Genomic DNA, 20369 nt, shown 5'->3' with positions numbered 1-20369 from the left:
AGATTAGATATTATCAGGGACACCAGTGTACACACCATTACAGTTATATTTCTGGTTCACACTTTCTCAAATTTAATGTGTTCCATTCTTCATTTTTCATAGTTCTGATGATCTTAGTTAAAACAGAAATTTAAATGAAATTAAAGATAAATGTCTTGGATATTTAAATGGAACAGAAGAGAACATACCCTTTTGAATCAGAATCTTTTTCCTCCCCACCCCACTTCAATGAAATTATCAAGTGTTTTAATTCATTTCTGAGTCGCTCTTTTGTTGAAAGGCCTAAAACAGTAAAGAGCAACTTTCTCAGAACTGCAGAAAATGGAAAATACTATCTTAAATTCAAAGGTGATTTTCAAACTTTGAAAGTTTATATAATACGTTAATTAAGCAAACCTTTCTTTATATTCAGACCAAAACCTGATTTTCTAGTCTTCTGCCAGCTTAGTGTAAATTGTAGTAACACAGGAGAACATGCAAAGCTGTAAAACACATCCTCGGATTTTTACCATGTAGTTTGCAATGTTCATGTAAAAGAAGCTAACCACTACAATGTTTTTTCTGAACATACCAGTTTGCGGGGGCGCCAGGAATTCCACTGCCTGGTGCAGGGACAAACACTGCATTCCTCTCTTCTGTCAGCCCTACCCACTGTTCTACTAGTCGGGCTTCTCGTTCTATATCATCCTCTGATTTTTCTACAGTGAAAGAGATTATATTTATGACATCTTTGGTGTTAAGAAGAAAAAAGTACTCATAAGAGAAATTCCAAGCTTTTGAACTGCAAACCTTGTTTATTGCTGATCTTTTGAATCTGTTCATCTAAGTATTCTCTGCGCTTTATTAATGCATCAGACCATCTTTCTCGCACACAGTTTAAATCTTCTTCCTAATGCCGAAAGAGAAAGGACAGTTAACACTGACCACAGCCTAATAAAGGGTGGTGAATTCTCTGATAGTTTCATCAGAATTGCTTTTGAACAGCTTGCACAATGCAGAAAAGTTTTCCCCCAATAACATGCACACTGATTAAGTAGCTCATCACCCATGAATGGGAGCTCATTTACTTTCAAGTCTCAAATTCCAAGAGGAGGAAAATAAAATGTGACTATTTCTCAGTTGCTGTATAGAATTATATACTAGACTAGGCTAACTACTCATAGAAGCGGCAATCAAACTTTTTAACAGTAAGAGAAAAAAAAAAAAGGTATCAGTTGATCGTAAGTTCTCCTGAAGATTAGACAGGTCAGTATTCCCTTAAACCTGCACAAAATTCCATAGCTAGCAGCTGCTATCAGTGCAATTAAAAGATTTCTCATGCAAACAAAACCCATCATGCAATCATGCTTTGTGGTATCACAGGAAAATCTAGTTTGTTCTTCTCTGTGATTTGTCAGGAAGCGCATAAACAGCTCGCAAGAAGTTAGTACCTAACTGACATTTTTGAGATTGCTGTAAAACCTAATAAACTATCCTAAGGGATATCAACATCTTTGCCCAACCAATTTAACTTCTGTAAAGCCCTATAATTGAAATAAGACTTCTAAATAGAGGTTTTGTAATGAGTTTTTCTTTTTTAGGTATTTCCTCTTCTCCCCTTTATCATCTTTTAAATGATTCTTCTTTTACGCTTTTTAAATTTTGACTGTCCTATATTTACTTATCACATAGAAAGTCAGGCTCAAGGTTTGTTTTCTTTTAGAGAAGCTTAAAATAGGAAAATGCTTCACAGAACTTGTGAATTCCCCACACTCATAACTTCCACTCTCTCTCACCACTAGCATTTCAGAAAACTGTACGACTTAAAAGGTTAAAACATTTTATTTAGGAAAACAGAAAACACAAAACAAACCCCTGTGCTGTAAATTTTGGTTGGCAAAGATTCATGCAGCTGCAGTTTTCTTTCCTAAGATATTTACTGGAAACTATTTTCATTCTAAATTGAAGTTGCTAAGCTTTTATTCATATAGCAATTCATGTAGCCAGTTAGAAGAGCCGATTGCTGAGTACTAGAGAAAAGAGCACACTGCAAGAGTATAAAGTCACAAGGTAAACTGAAATAGCAATGTTTTATAGCCCAGGTAGCCTCTGAAATGCACAGAATCTATTTCAAAGCTGCTTCTGCTTGCTCCAGTATGCTTATTCATTTGAAAGTTGCTGGCTATTAGCATTAGCTGTGCCCCATGCCATAGGATTGACAGCAACAGCAGCAATACCTGGTAACTATCCATATCACCACCATCATCATCATCCTTCTGGTAGGAGAAAATAGATTTTGTAAAACACAAAAGAACATGCATTTTTCTCAACAGAAACGCATAGAAATATCCCAAAACTGGTATATAAACATTTCTGCCACAGAAAATTGTAAAATAAACTGTATTGTATTTGTAATATATTGTAATTGTAACTAAAGTTACAAAATTCAAATCACCAGAGTTCTATTTAATAGGTAGAATTAGATTTTTGTTTGTTATAGACTATAGCATCTCAGCTGACTGGAGTATTTGTGAATACATTCAGAAATAAAACATAATATAGAATATAGTGCCAGAAAAGGACTGACCTAGTATATCACCAACCTTTATATTTTATAGTTTCACCTGCATTTAGGCTAATTACTTGAGGTTCTGAATGTAACTTTTGACAAATGCACCCAGTCATTTCCTCACCGCCCTAGGTGGTCTGTTTCCATTTGTTCTTTGCCACTGCTGTTAAAAGGGTGCTTTATTTCCAGTATGAGTTTGCCCAGTATCAGCCTCAAGCCATTTATTCTTATCAAGACCTTGTTCTGCCAGCTTAAATAGCTCTTTGGCATTCAGCAATGACCATTTCTGATACTGATCAAGTAACAGCTCAGCCCCTTTTTGAAGAGATGAACAGTATCTCACTATGAGACGTTTTCTCCACCCACTGAACTACTTTCTTTTCTATTTTTCTCCTCCTCAACTTTCAGCATCCCTTTTAACACAGGAAAATTAACTGAGCTAGAAATCTACTATTAATTTCACCTCTACACACAGAAGTAAAAAAAAAAAAAAAACACAAAACCACCCCCCCAACCACTTCCATACTCCTACTGCCTTGCATAGATCCAAATATCACACTTGGTTCTTTCTCAGTTATATACTGAGTTACAAGTAAGCAAAAAAGAAGCAGATTCAGCGCCATATGCTCACATGATACATATTATCCTCAGACATATGTAAACCTGCAAGGTAACAGTATCATGTACCAGTGTGCTAACTAAGGTCCCTTTTGGAACTATGTTGGGCAGAACAGTAAAAAAAAAAAAAAAAAAAAAAAAAAAAAAAAAAAAAAAAAAAAAAACCCAAAAAACCCAAAAAACTCCAAAAAACCAAAAAACCCAAAAAACAAACACACCCACACCCACACAAAAACAAAAAAACAAAAACAAAAAAACCAAAAAAAACAAAAAAACAAAAAAACAAAAAAAACAAAAAAAAACAAAAAAAAACAAAAAAACAAAAAAACACAAAAAAAACACAAAAAAACACAAAAAAAACAACAAAAACACAAAAAAACAACAAAAAACAACAAAAAAACAACAAAAAAACAACAAAAAACAACAAAAAACAACAAAAAAACAACAAAAAAACAACAAAAAAACAACAAAAAAACAACAAAAAAACAACAAAAAAACAACAAAAAAACAACAAAAAAACAACAAAAAAACAACAAAAAAACAACAAAAAAACAACAAAAAAACAACAAAAAAACAACAAAAAAACAACAAAAAAACAACAAAAAAACAACAAAAAAACAACAAAAAAACAACAAAAAAACAACAAAAAAAACAACAAAAAAACAACAAAAAAACCAACAAAAAAACCAACAAAAAAACCAACAAAAAAACCAACAAAAAAACAACAAAAAAAACAACAAAAAAACAACAAAAAAACAACAAAAAAAACAACAAAAAAAACAACAAAAAAACAACAAAAAAAAACCAAAAAAACAACAAAAAAACCAAAAAAAAACAAAAAACAAAAAACCAAAAAAACAAACAAAAAAACCCCCAAAAAACAAAAAACCCCAAAACCCCCCCAAAACCCCCCCAAAAACAAAAACAAAAAAAAACAAAACAAAAACCCCCAAAAAAACAAAAAAACCCCAAAAAACCAAAAAAACCCCAAAAAACCAAAAAAACCCCAAAAAACCAAAAAAAACCCAAAAAACCAAAAAAAAACCCCAAAAACCAAAAAAAAACCCCAAAAACCAAAAAAAAACCCCAAAAACCAAAAAAAACCCCCAAAAACCAAAAAAAACCCCCAAAAACCAAAAAAAAAACCCCAAAAACCAAAAAAAAACCCCAAAAACCAAAAAAAAACCCCAAAAACCAAAAAAAAACCCCAAAAACCAAAAAAACCCAACAACAAAAAACCAAAAAAACCCAACAACAAAAAACCATCCCACACGTCACACCCACACACAAAACAAAAAAAACCCCCACAATGCCTGAAGAAGTAACTGTCCTACCTGGTAGCTGTCCAAGCCCCTTTGCAATTTAGTTGACCTGGCGGTCACGCCACCTATAGAGACTGAAAGAATTGCTTCTACCATGAGAGGCAATGTTCCTGAATGCTGTACGGGCTTCACTATCACCTGGACTCTGCGAGAATGACCCTGAACAGGTGATCAAGAGGAGAAGAAAGGAGGAGGAATAAAAAAAAATAAAATTAAAAAAAAGAGCAAGAGAGAGAAAATAAGAATAAAATTAGGAATTAATTTAAACATGAATAAGATGACAGGGGAAAGATACATACCTGCCTAAGCTGGAAAATGCCCCCTGTGTTTACATCTTTTGCCTGATGGAGTTCAACTGCAGTATACTCCCCCATCTCATTCAGTTCTTGTATGGAAATCCACATTTCTATTCGTCGAGTTACTTCATTCCATCTAAAAAGACATCCCCACAGAAACTAATGCTTGTCGCACCACAGTATAGTTTCTGCTAGCACCACAAGTATTAGAAAGCCTTTGGAAAGCTGATGGAAACATCTTTTGTGTAATTTATTCATACCTGTCTCTCAGTGTCCGAGTTTTAGCATGAAGAGAATCAACTTCCCAAACAGAGCTGCCATTGCCTGTACATCTGTGACCCCACACCTCTATAGCAAGAGCTCCTTCAGAAATGAACTCCAAAAACTCCTCTGTGACATTCACCACATAGTCCTGGAAACAAGGTGAAAAATTCACTCAAATGAAATAATCTGATCTCTTCAATTGATCTGACAGGCCAAACAGCAAACTACCAGCACAGGAAAACCATACAGTTTGGATCATAAGACTTGACTATAGTCAAGCTGTGAAAACAAATCATCTCAGCAACTCCTGCTTATGCATTTAAAGTTTTCACGCTTTGAAAATTTTCATAAAAAAGTCACAGCTCCAATACTCTCTTTAGAGTTACTGAACTTGCCAAACAAGTATATAATAAGACCTCATTACAAAAACTATAGCTTCCATACATACTAAAGATGACATGAACGATGACATGATGAGATGAACTCAGAAGATCACTTATTATAAGATAATTTTTCCACTTCGCTGCATTTTGGAGAGGTGATGAAGTGAAATATTATTGCATTTAAAGTATAGTAGAAAGTCATTAGTTATATGACTAGATTCTCTCTTTCTTCCCCCAAGGAAAACAAGGCTCAAATGCTAAACAGGTTTTCTTAAACATACCATCCTCCTGATAAAGAGTATTTAATAGTAAAAACAATTACCTTACAGTGAGAGAAGGTCACTGTAAAATGAGCTTCCTTGCTCTGAGGTGAGGGCACATCTGGACCTACCACTGGTGCCACTACTGTTGACACACATTGATCCCAAAATGTATACTGACAGAAAACAAAGTTGGAAAGGTTAGGTGGCAGTCCAGTTGCTTCTTTTATTTTTACCTGAGGAGATAAAACAGATGCTCTCAGAAATACAATTATTTCCTCTTCAGTTGTAAAGTGTTTAAAGACTAAATATTTGAGCCAAAGGTATGAATAGCCAAGAAAAAATTGTTTTCTAAAGTTTCTAAAGAAACATAGATGCAAGGAAAACAGTTATACGCATCTAACATGCCCAACATTATACATGTTTTCTTTGGAGAGATTAATAAACTCAAGATCACATGGACAAAAGATGCAGATATATGGAAAAACTCTTTCCTCTTCTGTGTTTGCCAAGGAGGGTAGTCCTTGCAATGTCAGTATTTATGATGTCGACCTACATATACTAGAAACTTAAGTGAATTAATTCAGTCAGTGGCCACTACAGCCAGTTAGACTGAGCTAGACTCTACTGGATCCAGTTTAAGTCTCTCTTTTCTCTTTAGAGAGCTTTAAGCAAGCAACATCCTACATAAGGTAGTATTTTACACTAGATTGTAACTACAAAACAGTTTGCAACTTTGTATCTATGTAACTTCATTCTGCATTCTCACTTACCCTGCAGGAGAGCTTTTTTGCTCTTTGGATAATTTCTCCATTGCTGTCCATGACTTCCAGACTCCCACTCTCACTAGAGTTCTCAGATGAGTCGTCTCCTTCTACTGCACGTTCTGGGACAGACCCAGTGATTCGCATTACTTCCACGTGCAGCCGTCCTGCAACCTAAGGTGAGACAAATACTAAATACCTAGGCAAAAAGGCTTTAAAGACATTAAGATAGCAGATATCTAACTCAAGGTGGTGTGCAGAAACAGGCAACTAGCACAAACAGTTAGAACTGTCTGGCTCACAATCACCAAGTGAAGAAGAAAACGAAGCAAAGAAAAAAGAAAAAAAGAATGGAATGTGAAGAAACTGTTTGCATATAGAGCTACTCACCTTTTTGATTCACACACAACAGGAAAAGCACTCAGGACCACAGCTATACATCAAAACCTTAAGATGCTTAACTTTACTTAGTTACTTGAATTGCTGTTAGGAATTTTATTTTACACTTTTAGTAGCTGAGCAACTTTAAGCAATTACACAGAAAATATACATATCACTTCACAAAACACTTATTCACTGGGAAACAAGATGATAAGCATCGCTTTTTTGTTTAAAAAGTAGCACACATCAAGTCTTCCAGCAAAAAGCAGCAGCATCCACATAGGTGCAAATCTTTCCCGGCACAACACACGATGCATTAAGGCACTATTTAGTTTTACCTCCCCCTGCTGGCTGATGATGGGCACGGCATACTGAAGCTTAACATCAGAAAAAAGGCATTCCAAAAAAACGTTTGCTACACCAATCAAGTTGTGGTTCTCTTGTGCTTCATAAAAAGGATCACCTCTTTTGCCAGTGATCTTCCTTACCTGTTTTAAAAAGCACAGGAGTTATTTCAAAGACTGTAAGCTCCAGGGGGGCTGGGAAGAGGAGGAGGGACAGGGAATCAAATAACCACCAAGTAAAATACCGTGGCACAAAAATGAAGTCACTACAAATGTTTCTGTTTCTTTCTGTTATAAGTATAAAAAGACTGGGGGCATACCAATCTGAAACAAAATTGTTGAGATAAGACACTGCACAATCCTTTCTTCACAACAGGAAATAGTAATATCATGACCTACATTCTGCAATAGTGTCCAGACAAATCAGATTTTACCCTGAGCAAGCAAAATAGCCATCGATTTCAAGAAGGTTCACCTTGCTTTATTTACTCATTTTAAAAGGAGCGAACAAAACTTTCTCAGGATGAATAGCTGGTTTGGCTGCTGGGTACCACTAAAAGGGCAAAAGAGTAGGTGCAGGATGAGTCTTACTTAAGCCTACAAGTGCTCCTACAACTCCCATAGAGCTAAGGTCATCTCTGCAGCTTTTTCTATGCAAGTACCCCATACACAGCCACAAATAATTCATGCAAATTCTTGGTACAATATGCACTCCTCAGTGCAGTGCTTGCTTATATGAGCTCTTTCCCTTCTCCTCCTCCTTCCTCTTCAAACATACGCATCTGACCTACATATTTCTGTGCAGCACATAGAACACATGCACTATGCACTACATGTGCTAAAGAAATGATCATGCCGGCTCAGGAAGACATACTAATATAACTCAAGGATGTGCTATCATTTCTTACTGAAGTCAGCAGGAAAATTGTCATTGCCTTCCATAGGCACAAATAAGGTGTCCCATGTGTCCCCCTGTGTTATGATTTCAGACATTTCCATCGTCCTGCCCAAAGCATATAACACAGGCACAAGGACTGTTCAAACGTATTTGAGAATGATTCTTGATACAGAGCATCTAAATTACTTGTATCGGCCACAAGACAGCAAGATGTACTCCTCATGCATTGCTACCTGGATATTTACAGGATGTATTCTGGCATACCAAATCTTGCATCTCTCTCCTGCCAGTAAACAAACAAGCTTTTGACACAAGTCTTGTGCAGATTTGTAACAGCTAGCCTGTTACTTAAATTCTCTGGAAATGCCACTTAGATTACTTCACTTTCTCTGTCAAAACCATCCATCTTCAGTTGATTCCTTCACTGCTTTAATGTTGACGGATGTACAAATGAAGTTACAGGCTATTTCACGCTTTAACACCAGGTTCTACCCCTGCCTATGCCTTCTGCTCCTTAAGGGTGTCCAAATGGCACAAGCACTCTCCAGTCAGCCTACCTAGCCTGGATACTGACAGCAACACAAGCCCTCTAATGCAGCTCCCTGCTTCCATTCAGAGCTAGTGCGCCTCTGCACGGCACTTACATCATGTCAGGTCAATACATGTTCTTGCTGGTATTATGAGTCACTACTAGTATCAGCATAACTATGTTTGAGGATACAAGTGCGGAGCAAACATAGCCGTGTTTTACTCTGCATGGGCATTCTGAATGTTTAGTACTGAGGTGAAAAAAGAATTATGAACAGTACCGTACCATTTCATATGTGAAGTCTTTTGTTTCATCTGTACAACATATTAAAAGGGGTTAGACAAAAAACAAACCTCATCTGTAATATCTTTCAAAAAATATATATTTAATACCTCAGGAACTTTCTCCTTCCATTCTTGATAGAGGTCTCTCATGTCAATCAGTTTGTTCTCTAGTTTCTCAATAGTCCACACTTGAGTAGCTTTTCCTTTTCTTCTCACTTGAATAGCAGGCTCACTTACTATTGCACCCCTCTAAACCAGAGGCCAAAAAAAAAAAAATAATAATAATAATAATCACTGCAGGAAAAGCTCATAAGTAGCTTAACCCTTCACTCAAGTTACATTCCTATATAAACAGCTTCCCTCTGCATGCCATCTGTATTATCTCTGTTCTCAAATACGGCATACCTTATACTCTCTGAAGGTCCAACAGATGTTTTTGTCCTTCTCGGATTTTGTTCACACACTAACATTAACAATAGTCTCACTCAAATCAATTATGGCAAGTATACTATCTTAATTGATATTATATTTACAGCAACACTACAACTTGAGAACTCTCAAGACAAAAATTGTAGAGATCTACAACAAAAATTGGTCATTTTTGCAAACATGAGCATAACTAAAATAGAGCATTATACTTAGGTTTTAGAGCAACATAACACAAATGTCTATTCACAGACTGCATGCACATATGGTTATCATACATTTGAAAGAACAGCAAGATCCATACTTAATGCTACAGCCTAATTTTTACTTATAACTTCACTTTCGAAGTATTAAAGCCAGGTAGCATACATACATGAAACTATTTCATTTTCCACTACTGATTGTTCTTATTACCTTTTTGTTGGCACTGAGATTTTCAGCAGGAATCTGAAGTGTTACTTGATAATCAGTTAGTTTACTCATTTCCTCTGCTAAGAAGTTTGCTTCTCTCACCAGTGTATTCGCCTTTACTATCTGTTCTCGAAGTTTAGCCAGGCTCTGTCGAAACAATTCATCCCTGTGGTGCAGTAGGTAACATGAAAAATACACAGAAACCTATTTCTATTATTGGAAAGTTGCAAATAGAGGGGGGCTAACAAAGACTTTTCTGAAACACCTTTAAGAAGAAATGCTGTATAGCACTATGTTAGCAAACAGTGTCAGACAATTTTATTGAAAAGCACTAATCACATTTAACAAACATGTTACTGTTGAGAGAAGTCTAGTGCAGTAATGCCCAAATAAAAGGGCATAGTACTATGGGAGCTGTTACAACGATAATTTGCTAAAAGCCCTAGGGATATTCCTAATTTTCAAGGCATGAAATCATTGCAGCTGTCTTCCCCTTTAATCTGGAGTCACATTCCACAGAAACTACCAGTCCTTACATGTGATACTTTATCTCGATAAAGCTGTTTTCCTCAGATCGTGATGCGGGCACCTGCAGTCACTGCAGGCCACACCTTCACATTACAGCTGGGGCTCTGCAGGCCTTCGCAGTGCTGCAGAGCCCCAAAACTCCCTGCATACACTCAGCCATTTCAAGTGTACGTATATAAAAAAAAACAAAAAAACAAAAAAACACACAACCAACTTATATTTTGTATACCACGTGTACCTTGTAACTAATAAATGAATGAGTATAGGCTAATAACTTGCGCACTCTGTGCAGTCAACAAATTCAAACAAGGCTCCCAAAGTTTGTCTGAGCAAATCTGCTCTAATGTAAAGCCTGGCAAACCTGCTACAACACATACCGTACCTTCATCTGTGATACAAAGATACGCTCCCACCTAGGGTCCGCATCTTTAGTTTACCTTTAAAGTATCATGTGAGTATCCTTGGAGGAAATGGACAGGAAAATCCCCTTTCTGCCTTTCTTTAGAATCCCAGCTGCATTTACTGTATCCCATTTTCTCCTGCGTAAGCCTTGTGATCAAATCTCAGATTTTTCAGTGGCTGCCACTCCTGTATGCAGGTTTTCAGCTTTCCTATGCAAAATCCTACTGAAATACATTGTACACATGTACTTTTAATTTCTACAAAATACACTACATTAGTCACAAGGCTGGGAGGAACAATTAAACTCTTGTGGGCCTTGCCATGAATAGGGGTAAAGTTTGCCAATTTGCCTTTATTCAGATAAGCTCATATCTTTTGTACGCCTTTATAGCACAAACCATGAAGAACTGTTAACATGCCTTTTACTCCCAGAAAGGATTCTTCTTGAGCGGCTGGCTATCTTTTTCCAAGACAGCCCAAAGAACAGCCTGGGTAGCTGCAATTGCACTCAGACGGTTCCCTCATGCAATGTCATGCAGGAAGCGCTGACTAGTGACATTAGCAAGCAGCTCTGAATTTTAGTGCCTTCAGCATGCTAAAGCATGCAGCTTTCTATCTCTCCCTTACCTGGCCTAACCCACAGTGGTGGGTTTTGTTAGATCTTAAATGGCTGCTGCTATCAGCAGATTTTTAAGTCCACCTCCTCCATATCTGCTCCTACTGTTACACGGAGAATTCCTTTCCCTGTCCCTCTTGCTTCTGTTATCCAGGGCATCGAGATTAAATGAGCAATTCTTGACTACAGGATTGACACATTGCACAGACAGCTATAAGTTTTAATTCACCCAGAAAATAAAGGTAGAGTCAAGAATTACTAACTAGTGCTTTATGCTGAGGGTGCATTACACCTGCAACCGCTGTTAGACAGCTGCCTAGCTTGAGAAAAAAAAGACAGCTTTTATCTTTAAGTACTCTCAGAGGCATGGCATTCAGCTCTATCCAGTCCCCTTGGTGATCCAGCAAACCTGGATCTAGTTAGCTTTTGGGGGATGCTTCAGCACCAATTTTTTCTTAGCCAGATTGTGGAGAAAGGGATGGTTTAAGACTACAGGAGTGGTTATAGTAGATCAACCAAACTACTCTTATAGGTAGTAATCATTATCTTTTGTACACTTTAGTTCTGGTTTTGCATATAGAGCTGTGCCAGTGCACTTCCAGAAACTTGGCAAGGAAAATGTTTCAGATCGGACTTTTTAATTCTTGTAACACAAAACATATACCAAACTCCATCAGGACATCAACCAAAGCCACTGAACGTGAATTCCTGAAACAATAGTTTACCAAACACCAGCAAAAAATTCCAATCTGACACTTACAAGGTGTCATTGTAAGTCTCTGGGATTCGCAGCACCTGAAGTAAAACGCTGAGTCCAAATGAACTAAAGCTTTGCTCCAGCACAAACTCCCTCCCACAGATCAAATTTGTTCAAAGTTTGATGGGTTACCGTTATGTCCACAGGTTTTAATATCAGATCAGGTAGCATCTGTCCTTCTACTGTCAGCATAAAGCTTGAATAAGCTGTGTAATGTGTTCTAGCTGGTTTGACAGACACAACCATGTGCCTACATTTGATACTTGAATTCATTCTGCTGGCTGATCCAAAAGACCTCAGCTCCATTAGCACTGGCAGCAGACCCACAGCCAAACTGCATGAATTAAATTCTTTGCAGTCCAGGCATTTGGCTCTTTTACACATTCTTCACACAGAATCTTCCCACCTTTTCTGTAGTTCTCACACTCCGGTCAGCTGGTTGGTGAACACCCTGTCAGCACTATGTTGTCATGCTCTCAAAGCAGAAATTCCCTTTAGATGTATTTTGGTTTCTTAAATAAGATCTAAAATTTGCTCCCTTTTTTTTCAGAAGCCTGAGCCTCTTCTAGAGCTAAAAAAGGTAAGCCTAAGATGATATCCTGGAGGACAGGAAACTGATCATTAGTTCTCCCAGAAAACTGCTTACCCAATGGCAGTGCTACAGAAACATTACCAGACACCTTACTAACCACTACAAATGGCTTTTTTTTTTTTTTTTTTTAATAAAAACAATGCAGCAAGCAGTCTTCTGATAATTCAACAGATATAGAGTGAAGTTTTCACCCATGAACTCCACAGGCAAAGTGGTTGTTTGAAGCATAGCTCCTCACAAAGTAGTTTCTAGCAGCTGCTGAGAAAACAAGGGTGACCGGACGCCAATCCTTGATGCCACTCTGGATTCTCATTTTTTGTGTCAGTAAATTGTTGTGGTGGTTGGTTAACTTTAGGCTGATCAGCTGCAATGTTTTCTTATTCACAGTCAAGGACAGACAAAAAGATTTCTACCACTTCCCACTCTGTCTTTTTATAGGTATCCCTTCCCTTGCCAATAAACCCAATTCTTATCTCTGCTACTGAAGTGAGTTATCAAACATTTCAAGATGGCTTCGCTGTGCTCCAGGCAGTTCTGAATAGCAAGAATGATTCCAACCAGAGCACGTTTTATTTCACTCTGCTGCCATAGCACTAAAACAGTCTGCAAAATCACAACGGCAGCACTGCAATGCTTTACATTCAGTTCACCATATAAAGATTCTGTTTTTAGCTATTACACAACAAACAATTATTTTAATTAAAGCTGAAACAGAGCAACACTTTTCCCTACACTTGCCATGGAAAACATTCTTGTCCTCATTGGTGAGTGGGTGAGCAGATTGGTTTTTGTTTTTTTTCCAGGCCAAATTTGGCAGGAATTACAAAACGAGACCTTGCACAAACACTAAACCAAGCAGGGTATAGGACTAGATCTGTTCTATTTCTAACATTCTGAATTTGAAAGCTGAAACACAGTCTTGGCTTACTTTGTTTAGACTTTTCTTGTACAAGGATTTGTTATAGCAGAGAATAAAGGAAAAGTAATCAAGATGGAGCACTTGAAGTCATCATGTACAGAAAAAAAGCTGAATGAATAATGAAGCTTCTGTTTTAAAAGACAAACATTCACAGGAAAGAGAGCTAAAAAGACACCTGTAAGAAAACCTACTGGTACATCTGGTTATTCTTCTGTCTGAACAAACCCAATGACAGAATGTGTTTGTTTACCAAAACATGGCAGCTGAAATCTGAATCATCTCACATTGCTGACCCTAGAACTCATCTCCAGAAAGCTAACATCTTTGTCTCCCCACTGATACCAAGAACAAGTTTCTCATTTTCAAGATGCAAACATGTGCACACTGCTTAAATTCTGCTCACATCTTCCTCGCCCACTTTTTAAATTCTTCCTGCAAGTCATGCAACCATCTCTCACCAAGGCTGCCTTCAGGTCTCATGCTGCCCCTCTGCAAAGGGGCTCCTGCCTTTTCACTTCACAGCAAGCCTCCTCTTTCATTTCTTCCCGAGCAGCTCAAACATATTCTATTTGACTATTCAGCAATATTTGATTACAGCAATCCTCCTCTGAAGCTGGGCTTACTTTTAGAAGTGCATACATACAAAACTCAAGGCCTCCAATTTTCTATATTTTTTATAGTTTTGGATTGCAAAATATTCTTTTCATTGTATACTCTCAACAAAGAATACACCTGAGTAGACTCCTTAGCCCACGTGGACAAACTTGTCCCTGTGCTACCCTTTCCTTTCTTCCCAAAACTTACTTAACCTATAAGTGCTGAAACATTTCAATAGCATTTTTTTTATTTTAAGAATTAATTTTAAAAAATGCTGTAACACTGACCAAAAGCTAAATCCTTATTTCAATGGTTTATTAAATCAAACAAACTGGAAGACCTTGTACACATTTCACAGGTCAGAACTTAATCCTAAATGAAATGCTTGCACTCCAGAGAAGGCAGATCTTGTACTGCAGTTTAATGCTACCAAAAAAAAAAAAAATATTGACAGTTTCTGACAGATGGATCGACCTGGATCTCTCTCTTAAATCCCACCCTTTGTAGTTCTTATTCATTCATTTGTTTTAACTCCAGTATTCTCACCTCTCTTCTGTCCAGAGGTTTACTTTCTGCTGTGCAGTCTGAGCAGTGTAGGAGAGTCTATCACTGCCATGCTGATGCTGCCTTTCTGGAGAGAGCTGCTGCCGTAGCTGCTCCAACTCACGTTCATACATCAGTCGCTGCTCTTCAAGAGCACTCCGCTTCTCTTCCAAGTACTGTTTCTCCAAGATTTGGACCACATTTTGCACTGGGTCTGAAAACCACCAAAAAGTGAGAAAATGCCATTTCAGCACTACAGAACAAATGCTTTCATTATTTATATGACAACAGCAATCAAGATAACCCAAGCTCTTTCCAGACATAGGATGGCCACTGCCTTTGAAAACTCACAGTCTGAAAGCCAAAATAAATAAATACAAACAAGAAAGAATAAGGCATGCAGAAAGGATAGAGCAATAACTGACACTCACTCCAGCTGCAAACTTCAGTATTTGTGAATTCACAGTATGTTGCAGAATCCCAGTAAGAAAGAATAGATGGAAAAGGAGATAAATTAATAAGAAGAAAATAAAGAAACAAAGCAAAACACAAAGGAAGATGATATTAACCAGAGAAGGAATTGATTTAAGGAAGGAAAAAGCAATCTACTTTCTCCATTTTGGCAGAGAATGAAACATGATGGAGTGCAGCAGATGAAAACAGAGACAAATTGTCTAAATCTGGTCAGACAGGGCATTGGGCCAACACACTTCAAAATACAGAAGCAGAGTACATCCTGGAGGGGACTTCTGCATTTAGTATTACAAACCACATTTCATCTCACTACCACCCACAGCAACTATCCAGTTGGATCCTAAAGCCTGAAACACAAATGGCTTGTGTCAGTCAGCTACAGTTAACTGCTTTCAAATTAAAGAAGCTTTACTTGGTATATTTCTGGTTTAGGTACAATACTAAACTGTGCCTCTGAAAGAGCAATTCAATGTAATAAGCTACTTTTATATACTGCCAGTATACATCTGCTTCATGCATGTACATCTAAAAACCTAAATACAGTAAAGAACAAGAAGCGTGTAAGAGCACAGGCCTAGATGGGTACTTCTGAATGACAGTGTGTCCCCTAACAGATTGCTGAATGTGCATCAGGAGGGGAAGAGAAAGGAGCCAGTCCCACAGCTGGAGTGACAGACTATCAGAGAAAGTAATATGGCAGCTCTGGGTCCATTCAGGATTTTCAAATGTAAAACTTCAGCTTTAATATGATGAGATGTTTGTGGTACCTCTTCCATTTTGCAAATAGAAAAAAAAGGAAAAAGAAAAGCGCTGCTGTGACTTTGAAGGATGCCAGTCCTTCAAGGTAACGGAAGAAGGAAAGGAAGAAGGGAAAAAAAAAGAAAAATCAACCTAGATTCAAATTATACCTTCATTTCTGAAATAAGATAGGTTTCTCAAAAAAAAAAAAAAAAACCCAAAAATGGAAAAACAAACAAACAAACAAAAAAACCCCAGCATGATTTAGTTATGAATCATCTTGCCTTGACTACCAAAAACCACTCCTAGTAAGATTTTGTACAAGTTTTCCGGATACTACGATGCTGCATGAAACAAAAGCTGAGTTACTACAGCACTAAATGTTAATTCATATGAAAGACTCTGAAGGGTGTTCATCCATGGTAATGTATGATGGTCACCATAACTGTACTACTGTATTCAGTAATGCATAACAACTTAGTACTAAAACTATTCAGACTGATATTGCTGAAGATAATTTAAGCCACTATTTGTGATTTTGACCTGGATATTTAGGCAAGTGACTTTATAAACAAATAATTCTTATTACAAATGCCAGAGAAGGAAACATGGTCTCCAGGGTTCTGTTATTACAGTTGATTTGTATTTGCCTCAATTTTTTTTTTTTTTTTTAAGTATTAAGATTAGTGTAAAGTACATCTTTATTTTTAGCAGAAAATAAACATTACTACAAGTTGCTAGTGTGGCCCTATCCCTGTCAGTGGAAGAAATCACTGGCTTCACACAAAAGCATTGTAAAATACCACCATTATGGCAATTACAAAGTGCAAAGTTAAAAATTGGTAAGTATAAATAGCAACCAAATTGCAAAACACTACGTGATCCAGAACAGAGTCTTAAAATAACCACAAATGCTACTTTTGAGAACACGGCATTCTCAGAAAGATGGTTAGCTATTTTTAGCTTCTAAACATGCAGCATGACAAAAACAGTTGACTGAACCAAGTTCTAATATTCTAGTGTACCAAGCAAGGTATTAATGTTGATCTGTAGCATCAGCATCCTCCTAACTTATACAGATAATACTACAATTACCTGCAGGTGTATACATTTTACTACATCATGCCCTAAACAGTTTTAATTATGTGTAAGAATGGTTAAGAAATCAGATATTAAGCAGAAGATGGAGAACAGACACGGAAGAAATTAAAGCTCTCTAATGTGTTTGGAAACACAGGAAATGAATTTAAGGCTGAGTCACTGAAACAAGAGTTTCCTAAACTGCTCAAAGACCAGTCCCAATGGCCAGGAGCAGTTTAACACCTTCATTAATGACCTGGGTGATGGGGCAGAGTGCACCCTCAGCAAGTTTGCAGAGGATACAAAACTGGCAGAAGCGGGAGAAAAGGGCAGAGAGGAACCTCCTGAAGTTCAGCCCAGGGAAAGGCCAAGCCCTGCCCCTGGGGGGGAACAGCCCCCTGCACCAGCACCTGCTGGGGCCGACCGGCTGCAGAGCAGCTTGGCAGGGAAGGCCCTGGGGGACACCGAGCTGACCAGGAGGCAGCAACAGGCCCCGGCAGAGAGAAGCCTCTGTGGCTGCGTTAGGCAGAGCCTTGCCGGCAGGTGGAGGGAGGTGATCCTTCCCCTCTGCTCAGCCCTGGTGAGACCCACTGGGAGTGCTGGGTCCAGTGCTGGCTCCAGAGACAGGGTCCTACTGGAGCTGAGCCACTGAAGAGCCCTGAAGATGGTTAAGGGACTGGAGCATCTGTGATACAAGGAGAGGGTGAGAGAGCCGGGACTGCTCAGCCTGGGGAAGAGAAAGCTCAAGGGGATCTTATCAGTGTATACAGATACCTGATGGGGGGAGTAAAGAAAATGGAGCCGGACTCTTCCCAGGGATGCCCAGTGACAGCACAAGAGGCAATGGTCAGACAGACAGACATAGGAAATTCTACTTAAATACAAAAAACTTAAAAAAAAAAAAAACTTAAAAAAACCACAACTTAAAAAAAAAAAAGAGAGAGGGTGGTCAAGTATCAGCACAGATTGCCCCGTGAAGCTGTGGAGTCTCTGTCCTTGGAAACATTTGAACCTCACTGGGCAGAGCCCTGAGCAACCTGCTGCAGGTGACCTTGCTTTGAGCAGGGGGGTTGGACTATATGATCTCCAGAGGTCTTTTCTAACCTCAGCTATTCTGTGATTCTGAATTCCTTAATCAAAGTGAACTTTTCAGCCACCTAGATTTACAGGATCATATCCACACCACAGAATCAGATTATACTATGGAAAACATCTGGCACAAGATGCAAAAACCTACTCTTTTTCAAGTTAGAAAAAGCAAAGTCACTACTACTTGGAAAAAAAAGCACAGAGATGTTATGCCATATCAGGCATTTGCATTTCAATACAATTCAAATTCATACTTACAAAAGAAGTCTACAATTTAACTTTAAAAGGAGATTCAACAGAAGAACCCAAACCTTTCACAGTGGAAAAGCAAAAAATGGTGTAAATTATGAATCCTCTAATTACAAGAGAAAGCTATAAACAATGAAATTTTCACAATTCAGAGCTGAAAATAGTGTTTAAGTGAGATTTAAGCACTCTCTCCCACAATTTAGGATCCCTCATGCAAAGTCAAACTGGGGGTGATTGTACCTAGTGTTTGCCAAATATACAGTAAATTCAGTACAATATTAAACGTCCCCATTCTTTAAACATTTATGCAGGAAGAATTCAACCAGCCTTGACAAGACCAGTATGCAGTGAATTGCTTGCAAAATGTTAGAATATTAACATTTAACTAAAAGACTTTACTTTTTCAATGGGTGACTAGTATTTCATTACCTTACTACAATTTGACTACTGTCGTGAATCAAGTGGATTAATTTAATAACAACAATGCTGAATAAAATCTTTAAGATATTCATGTATGTGCACTTTTCCAGGCAAGCTAGGAGAAGCATACAGTATGTGCCGCTTTGCTAAATTGCAGCAAAATTCCCACCTGAGCTGTAACTTCTTTTAATTTGTTTGTTTGCTTAACTGGGAGGCCATGTAACCTTACCAAATCCTTTACTTAAACCCTGAAATCCATATAGGAATAAAGTTAACTCTTTGATGCATTCCTTTTTTGACCAGCATCACAAATTTGTGGTACCAAGTTGATCTAACAGAATCTCACAATGAAAGTGAGTGTGTTGAATGGGGCGGGGGGCAGGGGAACGTGAGTGGTTTGTTTATAGCTATCTTCAAAGTCCCACATTTTCCTAGGAGCTTTTCTAGAGACAGATGTAATGCATTACACTGTTATAGTGTTTGCATGCTATAAATTCTAGTGTGTTTGTTTCAGGGGAAGGCAGGGTGGTTATCTGAAGAGAGTTACTGTTCTCAACTACATCAAGGAAAAAACAAAAACAAAACAAGTCTTGCTTCAGGCTACCTCAAAACCCACATATCTTTATAAATAACTATCTTTCCAATTTTAAAAATACCTTTTCTTTTCTTTTCCTGGGGTTTCTCCAGAGAAGATGGATGATAGAACCAACTGTCTTCAAGTACTTTTAGCAAGCGTTCTTGTGTATTATTTCTTCTGCCTTCCCCTCATTTATTTTTCAGTTTAAGGAAGACTAAATAAATGGCATTGAGACAGACCCACTTTATGTTAAATAATGAAAAGACTAAGTTATACTTATGTCATTTCCTATCCAACAATCTGAGAGTGTCTCAGAAAAAACGTATTTTAGATTTGCCTTTGAGAACAGAATCTGTGTTATCAAGCTATGTAAGAAACCTTGGAATCAAAGACCATAGTTATTACTTGTTTTGTCAGGGTTTTATTAGCACTCATTACTCCAACTTAGTTGAACAATATCTGTGCAGGAGAGAGGGGAAGAGAGAGGAAGCAGAATAATTGTTTTACAACTCCTTTGGAACTGTACAACATGTATGACAGCAAACATCTGCTGTGCATTAGGGAGGAAATATCTAATGAAAAAGCAAGGTCCACACACAAATAGGCCTGATCACAAGCAAAAAAGCCTACTGAACTAAAATATAAAGATGCTTAAAATGTTTTGAAGCATCACTTCCAACATCTAGGTAATAACACATGAAAATCAGAAAGTGTGCCCCTCCATTCACACAATACTGATTCATTGTAGACTGCTACAGTTTGTTCACATCTCTAGTTAGTGACAAGCAGATCAAGCATCAGTTAATGCTTTCAAATTACTCCAGCAGTCTCATGCATGAGCCAATCAAGTTCAAAACCTTTGTCCCAGCTTTGGCACAGATATGGGATGGTTTGAGGCCTTAAGACAGGCAACAGAATCTTCATGAGAGATGACAACACTGAGGACCACCAGGATGGCAGATTCATCTGAAATTCGTCTCCTGGTATGAGTGAACCATAATGAGAATATTTCTATTATCAAACAGTTTTTCATGTCAGTTTAAACAGACTGACCCTGTAC

At 37.8% G+C, this 20369-nt stretch overlaps 1 protein-coding gene across 8 annotated transcripts in view; it reads right to left on the bottom strand.

Annotated features, from left to right (window-relative positions):
• The window catches only part of KIF13A (kinesin family member 13A), a 123388-nt gene that overhangs the window by 18578 nt on the left and 84441 nt on the right, over positions 1–20369 (bottom strand). For 5 of the 8 annotated variants that reach the window (XM_064506982.1, XM_064506987.1, XM_064506984.1 and 2 more), the window contains 12 exons: positions 14686–14896; positions 9732–9894; positions 9000–9140; positions 7175–7324; positions 6465–6629; positions 5754–5927; positions 5045–5196; positions 4788–4920; positions 4501–4647; positions 2217–2255; positions 790–889; positions 572–698 (listed from right to left, as the gene is read on the bottom strand). In XM_064506982.1, the coding sequence (XP_064363052.1) occupies positions 572–698; positions 790–889; positions 2217–2255; positions 4501–4647; positions 4788–4920; positions 5045–5196; positions 5754–5927; positions 6465–6629; positions 7175–7324; positions 9000–9140; positions 9732–9894; positions 14686–14896 (1702 nt within the window). The remainder of the gene's footprint in view (positions 1–571; positions 699–789; positions 890–2216; positions 2256–4500; positions 4648–4787; positions 4921–5044; positions 5197–5753; positions 5928–6464; positions 6630–7174; positions 7325–8999; positions 9141–9731; positions 9895–14685; positions 14897–20369) is intronic. The other 3 variants (XM_064506983.1, XM_064506988.1, XM_064506985.1) reach the window with 2 other exon arrangements.

The sequence above is a fragment of the Dromaius novaehollandiae genome, chromosome 2 (genome assembly GCF_036370855.1).
Source record: "Dromaius novaehollandiae isolate bDroNov1 chromosome 2, bDroNov1.hap1, whole genome shotgun sequence".
NCBI lineage: Eukaryota > Metazoa > Chordata > Aves > Casuariiformes > Dromaiidae > Dromaius > Dromaius novaehollandiae.
Note: the sequence above shows the minus strand (reverse complement) of the source record. Positions and strands in the feature narration are given on the sequence as shown.